This window comes from Hippocampus bargibanti, linkage group LG09 (assembly GCF_051943395.1).
Source record: "Hippocampus bargibanti isolate YZ-2025 linkage group LG09, ASM5194339v1, whole genome shotgun sequence".
Lineage (NCBI taxonomy): Eukaryota > Metazoa > Chordata > Actinopteri > Syngnathiformes > Syngnathidae > Hippocampus > Hippocampus bargibanti.
Genome location: NC_142742.1, coordinates 18,123,771 through 18,140,987, shown reverse-complemented (window position 1 = coordinate 18,140,987; position 17,217 = coordinate 18,123,771). Strand labels below are relative to the sequence as shown.

Sequence of the window (17,217 nt, the reverse complement as noted above, 5' to 3'; positions counted from 1 at the left end):
TGTGCTTTGTTTTATTGTGTTTATTGTAAAGTGTCCTTGGGTGTCTTGAAAGGCGCTTGAAATTAAATGTATTATAAGCTTCCTGCCATAACCCGCTGTATTTATCCGGGCTTGGGACCGGCACAATAAGACACTGGAATGTGTCCCTTTGTGGCTACACAACAAGCAACTCTATGAGAATAGTAAAGGCAAATCCAATCCATCCAATCCAACTATTAAGAAGATTTATGGGTTTATGTCAAAAGTTGTCTGGTTGACTTGGCAATTCCAAAGGTCATCCCTATTATCTTGATAAGGCTTATAATAGTACACAATCGTGCATGTATGAAATAAACCCTGGAATTACTGCTACATAAAAAGTCATGTCCAACATAATGTGTATAAAAGATGGAACGTTAATTGTTTTCTTCTTTTAAAATATTGTAAGTTTAACTCACCAAAATTAATTTTCTGTTTTACATGGTGTTACATTAGGTGTGCTGGAAATTATGATAAACATTGCTTCAATTTGACATGGAAACATCCAGAGAAAAAAAGACGTGCAATATCTTTTCATTCATAAAAAAATGCATTTAAAAAGTATAACACACATATTTGAGCGTACACTGCATCACAAATGTTTTGAGGAAAAAAAACATTCAAACTAATTAAAACTCAATTAAAACAGGTAAAACAACTTCATTGTTCCTGTAACAATAACACTGTATAAAACAATGAACCATTAATGAACAAAGCAAGAATGAAATGTCAGTTTCAATTTTGTTCTGACATTTGGGATTTTAATCAAGGCAAATTAGCATTGAGAAAGTCAAGTGTTCTCACATTTTTGGGCTTGAGGAGGGTTCTCCTTTCAGAGAATATTTGTCCTATTTGAAGGAAAAAGTCTCTGAGATCACTGACTTCGTAACACATCTTCCCCTTGCATGAAAATGTCGCTATTTGCCCCAGTGTGTTTCGTCTCACAGGACGTTTTTTTAAAACTTTTTAAAAACAATCATCAACCCTGGTGCAGGGGGTAGGGCTGTGTCATAAATAAATCAGACACACCTGATTCAAATTATTATGCTGATTTTTTTCATGCTTGCACAGGGCAAGCATATGAGCTGATCATTTGAATCGGGTGTACTGATTGAACACTACAGCTAAGCTAGCTAACTAATCACATGATCTCATCTTGAGAGTCTGAGGACGGCACTTCATATTCAATGGGCCACAGAACTCAATTGTGGTAAAAATATAAATCAAATGTATTTTCATAAATGAGTAAATTGTATTTTTGTAATAAGAAGGCCATTTTGTATACCTGCTTATACAGATTGTCTAAATCAGGAACAAAAATCAAAATGGGGGGGGGGCATTTTATTGAAATGGAATTTCTACATGCATTAATCATAAAACTTATGTCGATGTGCTTTAAGTCTTTCAATTCACCCAAGAGATCATTGGGTCAGGACAATAATGAGCCCCAAACAATATCCTCTGGTGCTCATTTGAGCACTGTGCCAACATTATTATGTGCACCCCTGTTTATACATTCCAAAATGCAAATAAAAAAAATATTCTCGCTGCTGAAAGGCCCAAATGTCTCTTTTCTGGTGAGACTTTACATAATTAAACAGTCAACGTCAAAAACATTTTTAAAAAGATCAGTCAACATCAGATTCAGAAGAGTGCAATTAGGAACAGAAAACACAATGAAACACAAATTGTAAAACAAAGCATCAGAAGGAATAAAATTACAAAAGTAATATATGCAAGTATTTGCATCAATATGGGTGCATACATTTGAGACTTTATGCTCCGTATCGAGCATCCAAATACACAAATGTGTATGGTAGTGTCACTTGCAATGAGGCCACATGGGTTGGAAGATTAGCCTTGTAGAGCAAAGTATGATAGAAGCAAACATTTGCTTCCACTTGATTGTTGATGATATGAGCCTGGACCAAATCGTCTGTTTAAAAGACCATGGCCCTCCAAAAGTGCAATGTATCTGCACAAGCTGGCACAAACTATTATCTCCCTGGCTTTTAACCTGCTCTCGCCACTGGGTTGAGGTATTTTCCATCCTAAAAGACAACCTTTGTGCTACCTTGCGATGAAAATCCACATTTATCTGCAGATTATATTTCTCTTGTTGTGCCCTGTCCTGCTTTAACTTTAATTCCGTTCTTTCCAGGGAGCCAGGAAAGGCGACAGTTCATTGAAGAGATAGAGGATTTAAACGTTTTTTTCGAAGTGTATAAACCCAGACGGCAAACAACTAAAGACTGAGAGTAGAGAATGAAGTATTCTAATTTGTTTTTTTCCATAAACTGTTTTACAGGGACCGACCGTGATGCTGTTCTGGAAATAAAATGAGGAATGTGATGACACGGGGCAACATGGGTAAAAGAGTAATGCAAGGCCCAGCCCCATTCTATTGCATCATCCTGGGTGGGGCCGTGGTGATTTTCCTGGCCAGATTGACACTGAGTTGCCCGGCCCGATGCGAGTGTTCTGCGCAAACCAAGTCAGTGAGTTGCCACCGCAAGCGTCTCAGCACCATTCCAGAAGGCGTCCCCATCGAAACCCGAGTCCTCGATCTCAGCAAAAACAAGTTACGCATAATCACGCCGGACAACTTCTCTTCATTCCATCTTCTGGAGGACTTGGACCTGAGTGACAACCTCATTAGTGTCGTGGAAACCGGATCATTTCGTTCTCAGCTTGCTCTCCGCTTCCTGAACTTTCGCAGTAATGTGATCCAGCTGGTTCCTGCAGGTGTGCTCTCCGGCCTGACCAACCTCACTCGGCTTGACCTCGATCACAACCGACTTGTGGTTCTGCTGGACCACGCATTTCAAGATCTGCACAAGTTGGCATCCCTCGAGGTGGGTGACAATGAACTTGTTTTCATCTCTCCGAGGGCCTTTTTGGGATTGACTGGACTCCGAAGTCTGACCTTGGAACGTTCCAATCTCACTGCAGTCCCAACTGATGCTTTGGCGCATCTACACAACTTGGTCGAACTACATCTGCGTCATTTGAGCGTTAGTTTTCTTAAGCCTTTCTCTTTTAAGAGGCTGTTGCATCTGCGGCAACTGGAGATTGATTATTGGCCCTGGTTGGACACACTTCCCCCACTCTCTCTGCATGGCCTCAATCTCACAACCTTGTTTATAACCAACACAAACTTATCTGCCTTCCCTGGTGCAGCGTTGCGCCACCTGCACTACCTCACTCACCTCAACTTGTCTTTCTCCCGAATTCAGCATATCCATCAAGGAGAGTTTGGGCACTTCCCACATTTGATGGAGCTCCGTCTTCAAGGGTCTCAGCTTTTTTCTATTGAACTTTTTGCATTTATTGGCCTAATATCTTTGCAACTATTGGATGTGTCACAAAATCAACTAGACTCCCTGGAGAGGGGAGTTTTTGCATCCCCAGAAAGCCTCCAGAGGCTTTGTCTGGGTGGAAACCCATTGGTGTGTGACTGCAGATTGCTTTGGTTGCTGAACAGCTACAAGCCCCCCTCCCTTCATATTCTTGATCTCCAGCCGGAGTGCAGCGCCCCCGAGTACCTCCTGGGAAAAACTCTGCGTGACCTCAAGGAACCACTGGTTTCTCGGTACATGACCTGCACCAAGCCTCGGATTGGACCCAACATAACACAGCTGCTGATGGCTGACGAGGGTCAACCTGCCCGTTTGAGCTGCATGGCAGAGGGAGCGCCCAGGCCTTCGGTGGTCTGGATTACACCTCACAGACGCTACATCACAGTCAAGAACAGTGGCAGAGTGGAAATCCAACCAGATGGTACACTGGAGATCAAAGCTGCAGAGCTGCATGATAGCGGGGTGTACTTGTGTATTGCAAGTAATGCTGCTGGTAACGCCAGCTTGTCTGCCTCTTTAGCCGTGAAGAGCCTGGGTATTAAGGACAACTTTCATAATAGTAACAGGAGCTCAAACTATTTGACAAGCTCCAACAACACTTGGGGGAATGGGACTGTGTTGTATAACATGACAGTCCCTATAGACATTAAGACGATCATTATATCTACAGCCATGGGCTGCCTGTCCTTTCTAGGTGTGGTTGTCTTCTGCTTCCTGCTGCTCTTTGCCTGGAGCCGAGGAAAAGGACGTCATAAGAGCAACTTTGATATTGAATATGTCCCACGCAAAACCAACGGGGCCTCGGCCGAAGTGACAGAAACAAGTGGCCCCCGACGAGTCAATATGAAAATGATTTGAACTTGAGGCGTACTGAACTCTGACTACTCACACACACCGGCTTAAAAGAAGTTTTTTTCAAAGACCCACGTGGAATTGTGACAAATGCTGTACTAATATAGTGGCTGTCGATGAAGGTGATCTCGTGATCATGTGAATATCAAAGTAAAACCGTGAACGTGTTTATATGAAATAATGTCCTTACATTACATTGAATAGACTACTATAACCAACATATCAATATAGGAGTGGTCTAGTGTTGCACTTGGCATGTATATCAGTGGTGATGTGATGAGTTATGATGTTGTCCACTATTCGTGACATCAAAGCGAAGGACAGAGTCGTTGAGGGTTATGGGGGGGGGGGGGGGGTATTTCTGAGCGCAGCAATAGCGATCACAGCTGCAATACGTCAGGAATAAATTGTCTAACACCCATCTTAGCTGCAGTGTGAATGGTGTGTGTTGTAATCATGTATGCTGCATATGCGTATCGGTGTACGCATGTTGCGTTTGTGTCTTTCTTTGTGCATGTGCACGCATTGCCTTTCTTATCAGACTGGACGTACATTGAGGTATGTGATGACAGTGGGCAACGACATCAAAAAGATGGGGCCCACTGGGCTTCTCTTGTCTTTGGTTCTTTGTCAATGTTGGGTAAAACAGGATCATCTTGTATCCAGTAGGTTTTTTTTAATGGAAAAGTCCAACTTATTCTTCAAAAGAAATGCTGCATCCATTTCAAACTAGCTGCCCTCGTGCAAGGAGATGAATCAATAGGGAATTCAATGAACTCAGGGCGACATTGCGTTGTAATTTAATGTGAGGCGTAAGCTTTATCTTGATAAAAAAGCACTTTTTAGCAAAGACAAGACATTCCCGGTAGAAATAACATCAGTCAGAGGCGTTATCACATGGGAAAAGCTCCCAGCAATAGAAATGGCACATTAAAGCTGTTTCAAAACTTCATAAATCACAGGCAGTTTTTGCTGCCAGAAACAAAACAAAAAAAAATCATTGATGTGAAAAGAGACTCGGTGGCCACAATGGCAAAGATTTACGGGCTTGTGACCTCTTTTGGACAACACAAAGTGAAGCATCACAAAGTTATGGCATATTTCTTTGATCACACCTCTACACTTCTTATTGGGGCTCTGCTTATAGGTGCTCATTTGTGTCAATTTCAAAGTTGTAATGGAATCTTGTAATGTTATATTTCTTTGTTCGGAAATATTTTCTGTGTTTGGTGTGGGCAATATTGGCAAAACAAGGGCAAGTCTTTGTATTCCAGGGAAATGGGTGTTGATTTGTGTAATTCTGTTGTGATAAAACATTCAAAAGTTGTATAATTGTTTTCGTTTGCTACATTTATGAGTATATTTTCAAAAGGAAAATAAATATCAAACCTACCCCTGATGGGAATGGTATTTTAAATTCAGTTAAAGTTGCTCGAATAACATAAGAATAGCTGTATCTCTGTGATTAAATATTTACTATTAGCTTGAACTGTACACAGGCCCTTTCGTGGTGTTTGTGACGACTGCTTGTCCATGGGGTCTTTTCTCTGAAAACATCTTTTTCATACAACCCTTAAAGGACAACTGACACCTCCCGACAAGTTGCGCCCATAATTTGTAAAATCACTTCAAATGACTTCTACTGACCACATTTTACAAAGATTCCACCACATATACCTATACTTTACTTTTTAAAATTTGTGCTGAATATTCACAAAGTCTTGGCAATTGTTGACAATGAAGTGACGTGAATTTAGGAACGCCCTGAGTTGTTGACATTGTGATTTGAAGGAGAAAGCGATACTTATGAGACCACTGCCATCCTCTCAGCCTAACAATGCAGAGAAAGGTGCTTGCAGTGGTGCAAAAGCGTAATCGCCAATATGCATATACTAGGTGGAGCAAACCGATCGGACAAGCATCCAGCTGCTGTTAGCTTGGAGCCGTCAGCCGGAGGGGGACGAGAGGCTAACCGGAGTTAGCGATTCACCGCTTAGATAACCGCTGTCATCAGAATCAGAATCAGAATCAGAATCAGAATCATCTTTATTGCCAAGTATGTAGAACACACAAGGAATTTGTTTACGGTAGAACACGCTGCACTAGTATCGTCGTCAAAAAAACTGCTAAGTGGCACTATACAGTTCCATTTTGGATTGTTTCTGCTCCTCTTGAGGCTGATCATCCAGCTCGTGAATTATTTTGTTGAACGTACATAAGTAAAATGGAGCTCTTGCAAGCCAAAGATGATTACATTCTTCAGAGCGGGGACCGAGCTCTTTGGTGTAGCCGAAAGGACGCTTTGATGACAGTCAAACCTGGTACGTATCTTTCCGACTGTCAGTCTTTTCTTTGAATCGAACACAAATGCTTTTTTTGACCCTGTGATTAAATTCTCGATTTTATGTGAATTGTGATTCACTACAATTTTCTCATTATGAACGATCACTTCACACAAGGACATGTACACAGCTCACCTCACCCATTACAACATCATGCACAAAATCACAATACTACTCTGGACTCGTTGACTCGAATACTGGAAACACACGGATTCTCTTTTTCCTCTATAACAAAATCATTCAACCTACTATCTCTCTCCCCTCACACTTTTATTTCTCTGATACCTGCAACGCTCTGCTTCTGTTTTTAAATGAAAAGATCAACAAAATCCATCAGCACCTCGGCTCCTCGGCTTCCCCCTCCCCCAACCTTTCTACTCCTTAACAACAGCTATCCTTTTTTGAACTCCCCCATCCCTCTAAAATTTCAGACATGATCACCAAATCTAAGAATTCCTCCCGTCAGCTCGACCCCCTCCCTACAATCCTGATCAAATCCTGTTTACCCTTTCTTGTCCCTTTTATTTCAGCCATAATTCACTCCTCATTATCCGCTGGAATTGTTCCTGTCCCACTCAAAACCGGAGCTGTCACTCCAATCCTGAATAAACCTGGCTCAGATCCCAACGATTTCAATAACTTACGTCCAATTTTCCATCTTCCATTCATCGCCAAAATCCTTGGAAAAACTTGCCTCCCAGCTTCACTCTCACCTCACTCACAATAACCTTTATGAACAGTTCCAGTCTGGTTTCCGTCCCCGCTACAGTACTGAATCGGCCCTCATATAAAATCACGAATGATCTTCTCATGGCAGCCGATGCCGGTTCACTCTCCATCCTCATCCTTCTCGAACTGACCACGGCTTTTGACTCCAGTTCCTTCCCCATTCTGCTCAACAGACTTTCCACCCTAGGCATCACGCACACTCCACTTCGCTGGTTTCACTCCTATCTCTCTGGTCGCTCACAGTTTATCCAAATTAACTCCTTCACCTCACGGTCTTCTCCTGTGTCTTCTGGTGTGCCCCAAGGGTCTGTCCTGGGGCCCCTTCTCTTTATTACCTACCTTCTTCGTCTGTGTAAGCTCTCAGTCATACAGGAGTGGTCCATCGATGAAAAGGTTTCTTCAGCCGTCATCTGTACAAATTCCTTAAAATTTGTACAGATGACGGCTGAAGAAACCTTTTCATCGATACCTACCTTCTTCCTCTTGCCAATATTTGCAGCAATTTTGGCATTAACTTCCACTGCTTTGCGGATGACAACCAACTCTACCTCTCCAGCAAACCCGACCCCTCTCTTCCACCATCATCTCTTTCACTTTGCCTCTCAGAAATGAAATCCTGGTTTTCCCATAATTTTCTCAAGCTTAACAGCAAAAAAAACGGAACCTCTCCTTGTCGGTACCAAATCCACCCTACACAAAGCAAACAGTTTCTCTTTCACTATTGACAGATCAACAACCCCCTGCCTTCAGGTCAAGAGCCTGGGTGTCATCCTCGATAGCTGACTATCTTTTCACTCCCATATAAATAAAATAACTCGGTCTGCATATTTCCACCTCCGTAATATCAATCATCTCCGTCCCTCTCTCACCCCTCACACCGCTGCTATCCTTATCCACAGTCTTGTCACCTCCCGCATCAACTATTGTAACTGACTTCTCTTCTGTGTCAATAAAAAAAATTATCCATAAACTCCAACTAGTCCATGTTAAACTTCGGATTGAATTCAAAATACTTCTGTTTACATTCAAAGCCATCCATAACCTTGCCCCCCCCCCTCTCTGACCTGCTTCAAAACTCCGTTGCCTCTCAGTCCCTCAGATCCTCATCCTCCCTTCACCTCTATGTGCCTTTTGCCCGTCTCACTACGATGGGATGCAGAGCTTTCAGCCACTCTGCTCCCAAACTGTGGAATTCACTTCCACCCAACATCCGTAATATTGACTCCCTACTTTCAAATCATACCTCAAAACCCATCTGTTTAAAATTGGATTCGTGGTCTAGTTCAATCAGCGAATTTATTATTGATCTTCTTATTCATGGTTTTATTGTTCTGTACTTTGTTTTTTAATTGTAAAGTGTCCTTGAGTGTTCTGAAAGGCGCTTGAAATTAAATGTATTATTTTTATTTCTTTCATTGAAAATATCCTGTGACACACCACTGGTTGAAAATGTGAAAACAGCTCATTTTGACCATTAACTGTTACTTTATTATAAATGTTTATATGTTGAAAAATAACGGCACATTCTAACATCGTGAATATGAATCCAATCAACACCAATCAAATCCTGTATTTTATAATCTTTCACATTAATTCTCACTGATAATAATAAATGGCTAGGATGAAAACAGATCTGATATCTTGGCACCAATCGATGAAAGGCACAATATCTTCCCCCAGAGCTCCATCATCAATAAGATAGATAGATAGATAGATAGATAGATAGATAGATAGATAGATAGATAGATAGATAGATAGATAGATAGATAGATAGATAGATAGATAGATAGATAGATAGATAGATAGATGGATCAGTCAAACATGTTGACTTCACAGCGCAGAGGACATGGGCTCATTCCCAGCTTTGACCTTCTTTGAGGAGGTGTCTTCGTGACATTTCTCCCGCATTCATACTGATAGTTTGATCAGCGAAACACTTTAAATCACGGTGCCCCACCAATTGATCCCAACTACATGTATTCAACAAAAATAAAATAATATAAGAAAGCAAGTCACCTTTAACTTAAGGCGTCATGTGACCAGCATCACTGGAAGTTGTTTAACGTCAGCAGTCTGGACTTACAGTCTGGACTTACGATCGTAGATCGTAGATCGTAGATTGATGCATTATACATTTTTTTAAATTCAGATTCAACGTTTGCTTCATGTACAATTCACTGATGGCATTGAAATGAATGGGGATTTGGAGCGCCAAGAGAAGCATTTTAAAACGGTACACATAAGCTTCAATGGTGATGTTGTTGCACTGACAACACTGTCAAAGTGCATTAGCAGAGGGTAGGACATTTCGAAAGGAGAGATCAAGACATGATACAGCGAAGACACAGATACTGCATCGTCTTTCACTTTTGTATCAACTCTTGTAGAAAACGGAAATGAATCATTCAACAACTGCATTCTTCATCACCTGACAAGTCAGGTGAAAAATAAATGCAGATTTGGCATCCTGCCATAACAGATTGTTTCATTGTTAGACAGCGCTTGATGTTATCGTTATGATGGCAAAGGAGATACAGGTCTTGTGTGCCTCCAAGCTTGCAGGGAATATTAAGGCAGTTGCTGTGGCATGGTGATGACAAGATCAAAGGGCCTCAAAAGGTCCCTTATTATCTTCATTGTGGGTTCATTTTACTGAGGCGGAGCTGTAAACCGGCAATAAGATACAATGAATAGATTAAGTTGTTTGTAGAGTTTCCGTTCCAATCATGACAACAGCTTCTGCTGTTATTTGTAGTGATAAAACTACAGTAAATTGTTTTTATTTTTTGTTGGATGATTACTAGAAGGTGGCCCGGTAGGCGCGTGGTAAGCACACTGGCTTCACAGTGCAGAGGTCGCTGGTTCGCGTCCCGGTCCAGCCTCCCTGTGGGGACTTTGCATGTTCTCCCCGGGCGCGCGTGTGTTTTGTCCGGGTCCTCTGGTTTCCTCCCACACTCCAAAAACATGCATGGCAGGCAGATTGACCACTCCAAATTGTCCTTAGATGTGAGTGTGAGAGTGACTGTTGTACGTCTTTGTGTGCCCTGCGATGGGCTGGCAACCAATTCAGGGTGACCCTCGCCTTGTGCCCGAAGACAGCTGAGATAGGCATCTGAGGAATAAGCGGTACGGAAAATGGATGGATGGATGAATGGATGGATGATTATGAGAAGCTAGTTTATTACAAATTATGCTGGGCTTCGTCCCAAATTTGCTGGTATCCTTTATCAGAGTGAATTATATGAATGAACATAAAAAGTGTATGGTTTTAAATACAGGCAAAAAAGCTCATTTACCCTATCAGTAAAAAAGGATATTCACAATCTTTGTTTACAATATAAATATTAGTACTTTTGGTGAGGGGGTGGCTGGTATAGTAGTCGAGTGGTTAGCACCCCATCTTCACAGTGCAGAGGTCCTGGGTTCAAATCCTGCACCAACCTCCTTGTCTGGAGTTCACATGTTGTCTCTGAGCCCGCGTGGTCTTTTTCAGGGTCGTCCGGTTTCCCCCCACACTCGAAAAACATTCATGGCTGGCTGATTAAATTGTTCGGTTGTTTGTCTCTGTGTGCCCTGAAATTGGCTGATAATCAGTTTCGGGTCTACTCCGCCGACTGACCGATGATAGCTGGGATAGACTCCAGCACCCCATCGCGACCCAAGTGAGGATAATGTGGTAAAGTGAGGGTAAATTGGAAAAATAAATGAATGAATGAATTAAATTGCATTGGGAAAAATCCATATTGTGGACCTTTTTGTAGATAAAAAAAATACAAAATCTCAAACACCTGTTGTACGAGGATTTTTTTTAATCAGCATCCAAAAAACATTAAGGGATACAAAAAGCCATATGTTTTATTGTCAATGTTTCTGTTTGTTACTTCAGTTTATTGGTGTTTTCAAGAGTTTGTGATTTGGATTTTGTGTTTTTCCTCTCTAAGTGTTTTTGTTAATATATTTTGTTCAGTTCACCCTGATTTTCCTGCCTCACTGCTTTTTATTGTTACCACGACCACCAACACAACAGGGTCATGTTCAGATTCGGCTGCAGGTGGTGGGTTTGTGCCTCCCTGCTTGTAACACACGTGCTGCCAATCTCCCAATTATTCCCTGGGCATTTAAAGAGTGTCATTCGGACGTTGGATTGCCAGTGAATTGTTGGACTCGCCACAGCCTGTGCCCATGTTCTGTAATCTCGGCCAAATGATTTCTTGTGGCTTCCGATCCACTGTTTACTTCACTCCAAAAGAAGGTAGACTTCCCTTCACTTTGTGTGGACAAGAGAGACAGTTTATTTATTTTTATAGAATTACACCTCTCCATTTGCTTACAAGGAAAGCTTCAAGTCGACAATATTATATCATATATTTGATCAACATCACATGTGAACTGAATATCAATTTCTCAACCGTAAGCCATCTCCAAAGGCGTTTCAGACAGTTTGGCATATATCCAACTGACCTGAAAACCGTAGGCCACGTGTAATTATCCAAAACCTTGAGATTGTTGGAGACGAACCACCCGGTTCATTTCCACACACAGTGTCAGAAACCGTCTCAGGAAGGCTGATCTGCACGTTCATCATCCTCATTAGGGTCTCAACATGAATGCAGTTCATCATAATTGACTCGAGTTGGTGAATGCGATGGTGTCTGGCATATTGGCGAGGTGTTCGCCACAGATGAATCACGATTTTCACTTTCAGCGCAGATGACAGACTGCGTGTCTCACCCGATGGATGAGTGTCTAGCTGATGTCGACGTTCTGGATTGAATGGACCATGGTGGCGGTGGGGTTATGGTCTGAGCAGGCACACATGAAACGCAGGTGAATTATAGTGATGGCATTTTGTATGAACAGAGATATCATGATGAGATCCTGATGTCAATTATTGTGCCATTTATCCTCCATCAATTCATATCCATCAAAAGTCAAAGTCAGATTTATTGTCAAATATGCTAATATGCATTACATACAGCACAGGTGAAATTACTGTCCTCTCGGACCCAGCATGCAAGGCACTCAATCAATCAATCAATCAATCAATCAATCAATCAATCAATCAATCAATCAATCAATCAATCAATCAATCAATCAATCAATCAATTCATATTGCAACATGATAACGGCCCCAAAATGGAAGGATCCATACACAATTCCTCATACCTAAAACATCTCAGACCATCAAATGAAAAACACAATATCTGGTTAGGACATCAGTTTCAATGAAAGATTCCATGTTTCAAATCTTAGCTCAAGCTTTCTATGTGAAGTTCACTTGTAGTTCCTGCCTGTGTATTTTTTTAAGGATACACGAGAATCTTCACACTTGTCAGAAACACACAGAATAATTGAAGATGCTGGGTTTTAATAGTTGTTTTATTTATGCGTCATAAATGATGTCAGAGCTTACCTAACCCCACACCTACAGTCAGCACGGCAGATCATGCATGAATCATAACCCTGAATGAAATGGTAGAAAAATAAATGGCCGGACAACAAAGGACTATATGGTCTATCTATCTATCTATCTATCTATCTATCTATCTATCTATCTATCTATCTATCTATCTATCTATCTATCTATCTATCTATCTATCTATCTATCTATCTATCTATCTATCTATCTATCTATCTATCTATCTATCTATCTATCTATCTGCCTGCCTGCCTGCCTGTCTGTCTGTCTGTCTGTCTGTCTGTCTGTCTGTCTGTCCGTCCGTCTGTCTGTCCGACCGCCCACCTATCCATCCAACCATCCATCCATCCATCCATCCATCCATCTATCTATCCATCCACCCAACCCATCCTTCCATCCATCCATCCATCGTTCCACCCACATTTTTTTGCTTTCTATATCAGAAAGGTATAGGTTTTATGTTGACTGCTATTTCAAACTTCAGAAATAATGTTTCAGTTTAAACCACTCTGCTTGTTGGAGAAATAAACTCTCAAAATTTCCAACCTTGTCCTTCACATTCAATTTGAAGGTATATTTTTTTATTATGAGTTGAAGATAGCAGGAGTGTAATTGTCATGCAATGTTATTTTTGAATAAAAGAGAAAATGGACAAATACATGTGCTAGAACGTGTATGCATACAGTACCTATACTGTACAAACCAAAAGTTGTGAAAATAGTCAATTTTTGGATTTGCCTTTATTAGTCTTGCAGTGGAGAAATTGACATTTCACAGCAGCAATGTGATGAAAGGAATGAAAGTAGAAAAACAAAATACATGAGCTGCTGGAAAGGCAGCCACTCTCGCGGCGCTGTGTTGAACTCAAAAGAACAAAAAACTAAATAACAAATAATATCACAATATAACACATAAAAGAATAAAAGCATCTGTTTGACTGCAGACTTTATCCTTTTCTCTTTAGATTGATGTGCAAGATGAATAATCTATTGATATTTGAAAAAATGGAGTGGCCCAGTGGACCAGTGGTTAGTACCTACCAGGTTCGATTCCACGTCTGGCATTCCTGTGTGAGCTGTCCCGAAGACACCTGGGAAGGGCTCCAGCACCCCCGTGAATTTTTTGACTATAAACAGATTGGAAAATGAATGGATGGATATATATTTAAATATATAAACAAGGGTAGGACTTGACAGGTTTTACTCCTTCTTAATCCTGTAAACATATAATTGTATTACGGCTTCCTGTTTTATAATTGTACTTATTTTTACTTTATGACAATTTGCACACCTACCTGATTTTCTGCCCTCCATGTCTGATTAAATCTAAATACAGTGAGACCTCAATTTACGAACTTAATTGGTTCCCAGACAGAGTGTGTAAGGCGAAAAGTGTGTATCTAAAAAAAAAATCCCATAAGAAACCATTAAAATGGGAATAATCCGTTCCCGGGTTTCCATAAAATATACTTTTCAACTAAATAAGCCTTAAAACTACACACAACATACCTTATTATATTTATAATAAATGTGCTATTGTATTGTAATGAAAGAAATACACTGAATTGTATCATAAAGTCACTTTATTTACATTTGTGATGGTCATTTATGGCTTGATGGAATGGCGTTGGAGGTCGAAGGTCAAAGGGAATTGCTGTTTGGAAAGAGAGGCGCATTACATGAGGACTGTAATTAAACAAATAAACTGTGCTGTAAAATAAAGTTTTATTTACCTTTTTGATGGTTGTTGATGGCTTATGGAAGGAGAGTCACCTTCCATAAGGACTGTTGGTAACTTAACCTCTGCTGCTGTTCGGTCGTGTGCTTCTGCCGAAGATCACTCCGCCAGCCGTGGTGGGTGTGTATTATGAAAATAGTGCTTATTATAAGGTTTAATTTTCATAAATTTGACGTTTGTAAGACGAAAAGTTTGGGAGATAAGGTGTTTGTAAGTTGAGGTCTCACTGTATAAACTTATTTCACCCTTCCCCTTGAGAGGCTTTCCGGCATGAGGGACACGTCTGTCAGCTAAAGCAAAATGTATTCATGATAACTGGAGATGTGGTGGCTATATGGTGTAGGTTGTCATTGACCTACTCGTCCAGCTATTAGCATTAGCCTTCAGCAGCTTGCTCATCGCGGAGAGCTTGTTCATATGCACAACAGATTCACCCCCTTCGCTTGTTCTATCCTTCAGTCGACTAGAGAGAGAGTCTGGGTTGTATCAAATATTCCTCCAAAAATGGGGTCAAGTATTCAACTTGAAAAGTTGAAATACCTAATATCCGATTTTTGCAATCTTTATTCAAAACAATTCATGAACGGTTTTTCAGTACATAAAGAGATTGGTGAACTTGTAGTCTATGATCTCCCTTTCCATACTTGTAATGAGAATTTAGCATCTAATGGTACCCAAATGTATCTTATAACTAACTCTTTGTACCATTGTGAATGCTGACCATATTGTTTGCAGATAAGAAAAGTTGCTTGCTCATGCGCCAGACTCCATTGTTATCTGAATGAGTCACTGTCCAAAGTGCTGTTTCTGCTGCATGATTTGCACTTCGGCATCTTCCAAGAAGATTATTAAAAAAAGGGAGTGCCCGACTGCTGGAGAGAAAAAGCTCCATGACAGATATGTGAATTGTGCTTTTTCATATTTCTTGTAGCTGAAATAAATCTCATTATTAAAATAAACTAAATAAATAAAAATACAATAATTAAAAAAAAAAACTATAAGGTTGTGTGTGTGGTCTTGTTTTTCCTGGCCGAGACAACATTGAGATCATTTACTTCATAAAAGTTCATGCCATCATGAATCAGTTATTCTCTTTGGATCAAAGTTATCCATTGACTATCACACCTACCTTGTTTGGTAGGTATGCCATTGTCGAGAAAACATGGTTGAGAAAACAAAGATCTCTAATGTGCTTGTCACAAAGAAGGTGTGAACGGTACATCGGCAACAGCGCTGAGGCATTTCACTAAATCATTTGTGTCAGGGTCTTGCGAGGCGGTGATGGCGGGTTCGGATCCCAAAAAGCAGGCAGGAGGGAGCAGGAGGTTGTTTGACAAATTGTATTAAAATAAAGTCAGCAGGAACAAAATGTAAAACATCAAAATGATCTGAATGCAAAAAATACAAAGTAGCAAAAGAAGACCAAAAGTAAAAGCCCGCCAAGGTTAAACAAACCTGTACACGATGCATGCTGCAACCAAGCAGCAAACAAACAATGAATCGGCACCGGATGATCGTGCCAGGTGTCCTTTTAAGTGTCATTGATTTTAACGACCAGCACCTGCGAGGCTGCCGGCAGGGCTGACGTCGCTACCCGCTGGTCGCCAATCTGATCGGGACGACCAGCACCTGTGCAGGTGCAGGCGGGGCCGACAGCGCCCCCCGTTGGTCGCCAACCAGATCATGACAATTTGAACAATGGCAAAGAGGAGTTAACAGGACAATCCAAAATGCATTATGCTGACTCGCGACTTGGCATTCTGTAAACTTGCCGGAGAAAAAAAACATTTTTGTTGTTTGGAGCTGGGCTATGGGACTAACCATAAACCTCGTTGGATGTTTTCGCCCTAAGAATTATTCAAAAGATGGTTGGCCAAGTTTATATCACGTCTGACCCGAACCTGCACTTCAATTTCTTGTGAAGAAATCTTAGCATTTATGCTTCGCATCAAACATGATGTTTTCCAACTGGGAAGCATGTGTTTTGCCTCTTCAAGAATCTGACTGACTGTCCTGCTCCTAAATGACCTGCGGTCTTCTGGGCTCAGCCACAAACGTCACACTATTTGTTGAAGAACAGCCGAGTTTGTTCACTCCTGACGGTTTAAAAACGTTGTTGCGTCATTATGTGCAATGTCCAACACAGCACTACCAAAGCATGTTTGGTGTTTCTATTTTGCACCCGGGCTGCCCTGATTTTAATTTTTTTACATAGGTTGCACTTAATCAGCGTCTGGACTCATTTACTGCAGGCCAGCACCCCCTTGTGTTGAAATGACGTATGCAGAGATTTCAATGCTTGGCTAGCCTCTGAGACTCCATTTTAAATTAATGTGTTCTGTTGTACCTTCACTCAACAATGTAGTGCACAACAGAGACACTGCTCTCTCTTGTGACATGATCGAACTTGAATTCTGGTATGAGTTCGAACTCATACCAGAATTCAAGCCATCAACGGCAATTTTCAGCACACAGAGACAAACGATTATCCACGCTCACACTCACACCTAGAGACAATTTCGAGGGTTCAGTCAAGCAAACAAACAATGAATCGGCACCGGATGATCGTGCCAGGTGTCCTTTTAAGTGTCATTGATTTTAACGACCAGCACCTGCGAGGCTGCCGGCAGGGCTGACTTGCGAGGCGGTGATGGCGGGTTCGGATCCCAAAAAGCAGGCAGGAGGGAGCAGGAGGTTGTTTGACAAATTGTATTAAAATAAAGTCAGCAGGAACAAAATGTAAAACATCAAAATGATCTGA

General features: G+C 41.1%; 1 protein-coding gene across 4 annotated transcripts in view; it reads left to right on the top strand.

The window, feature by feature from the left end:
• The window catches only part of lingo2b (leucine rich repeat and Ig domain containing 2b), a 61,842-nt gene extending 45,300 nt beyond the window's left edge, over positions 1 to 16,542 (top strand). For 3 of the 4 annotated variants that reach the window (XM_089003772.1, XM_089003773.1, XM_089003774.1), the window contains one exon: positions 2,327 to 16,542. In XM_089003772.1, the coding sequence (XP_088859898.1) occupies positions 2,358 to 4,235 (1,878 nt within the window). In that variant the 5' untranslated portion in view covers positions 2,327 to 2,357 and the 3' untranslated portion in view covers positions 4,236 to 16,542. The remainder of the gene's footprint in view (positions 1 to 2,326) is intronic. The other variant, XR_016115920.1, reaches the window with a different exon arrangement.
• Positions 16,543 to 17,217: the final 675 nt, after the last annotated feature.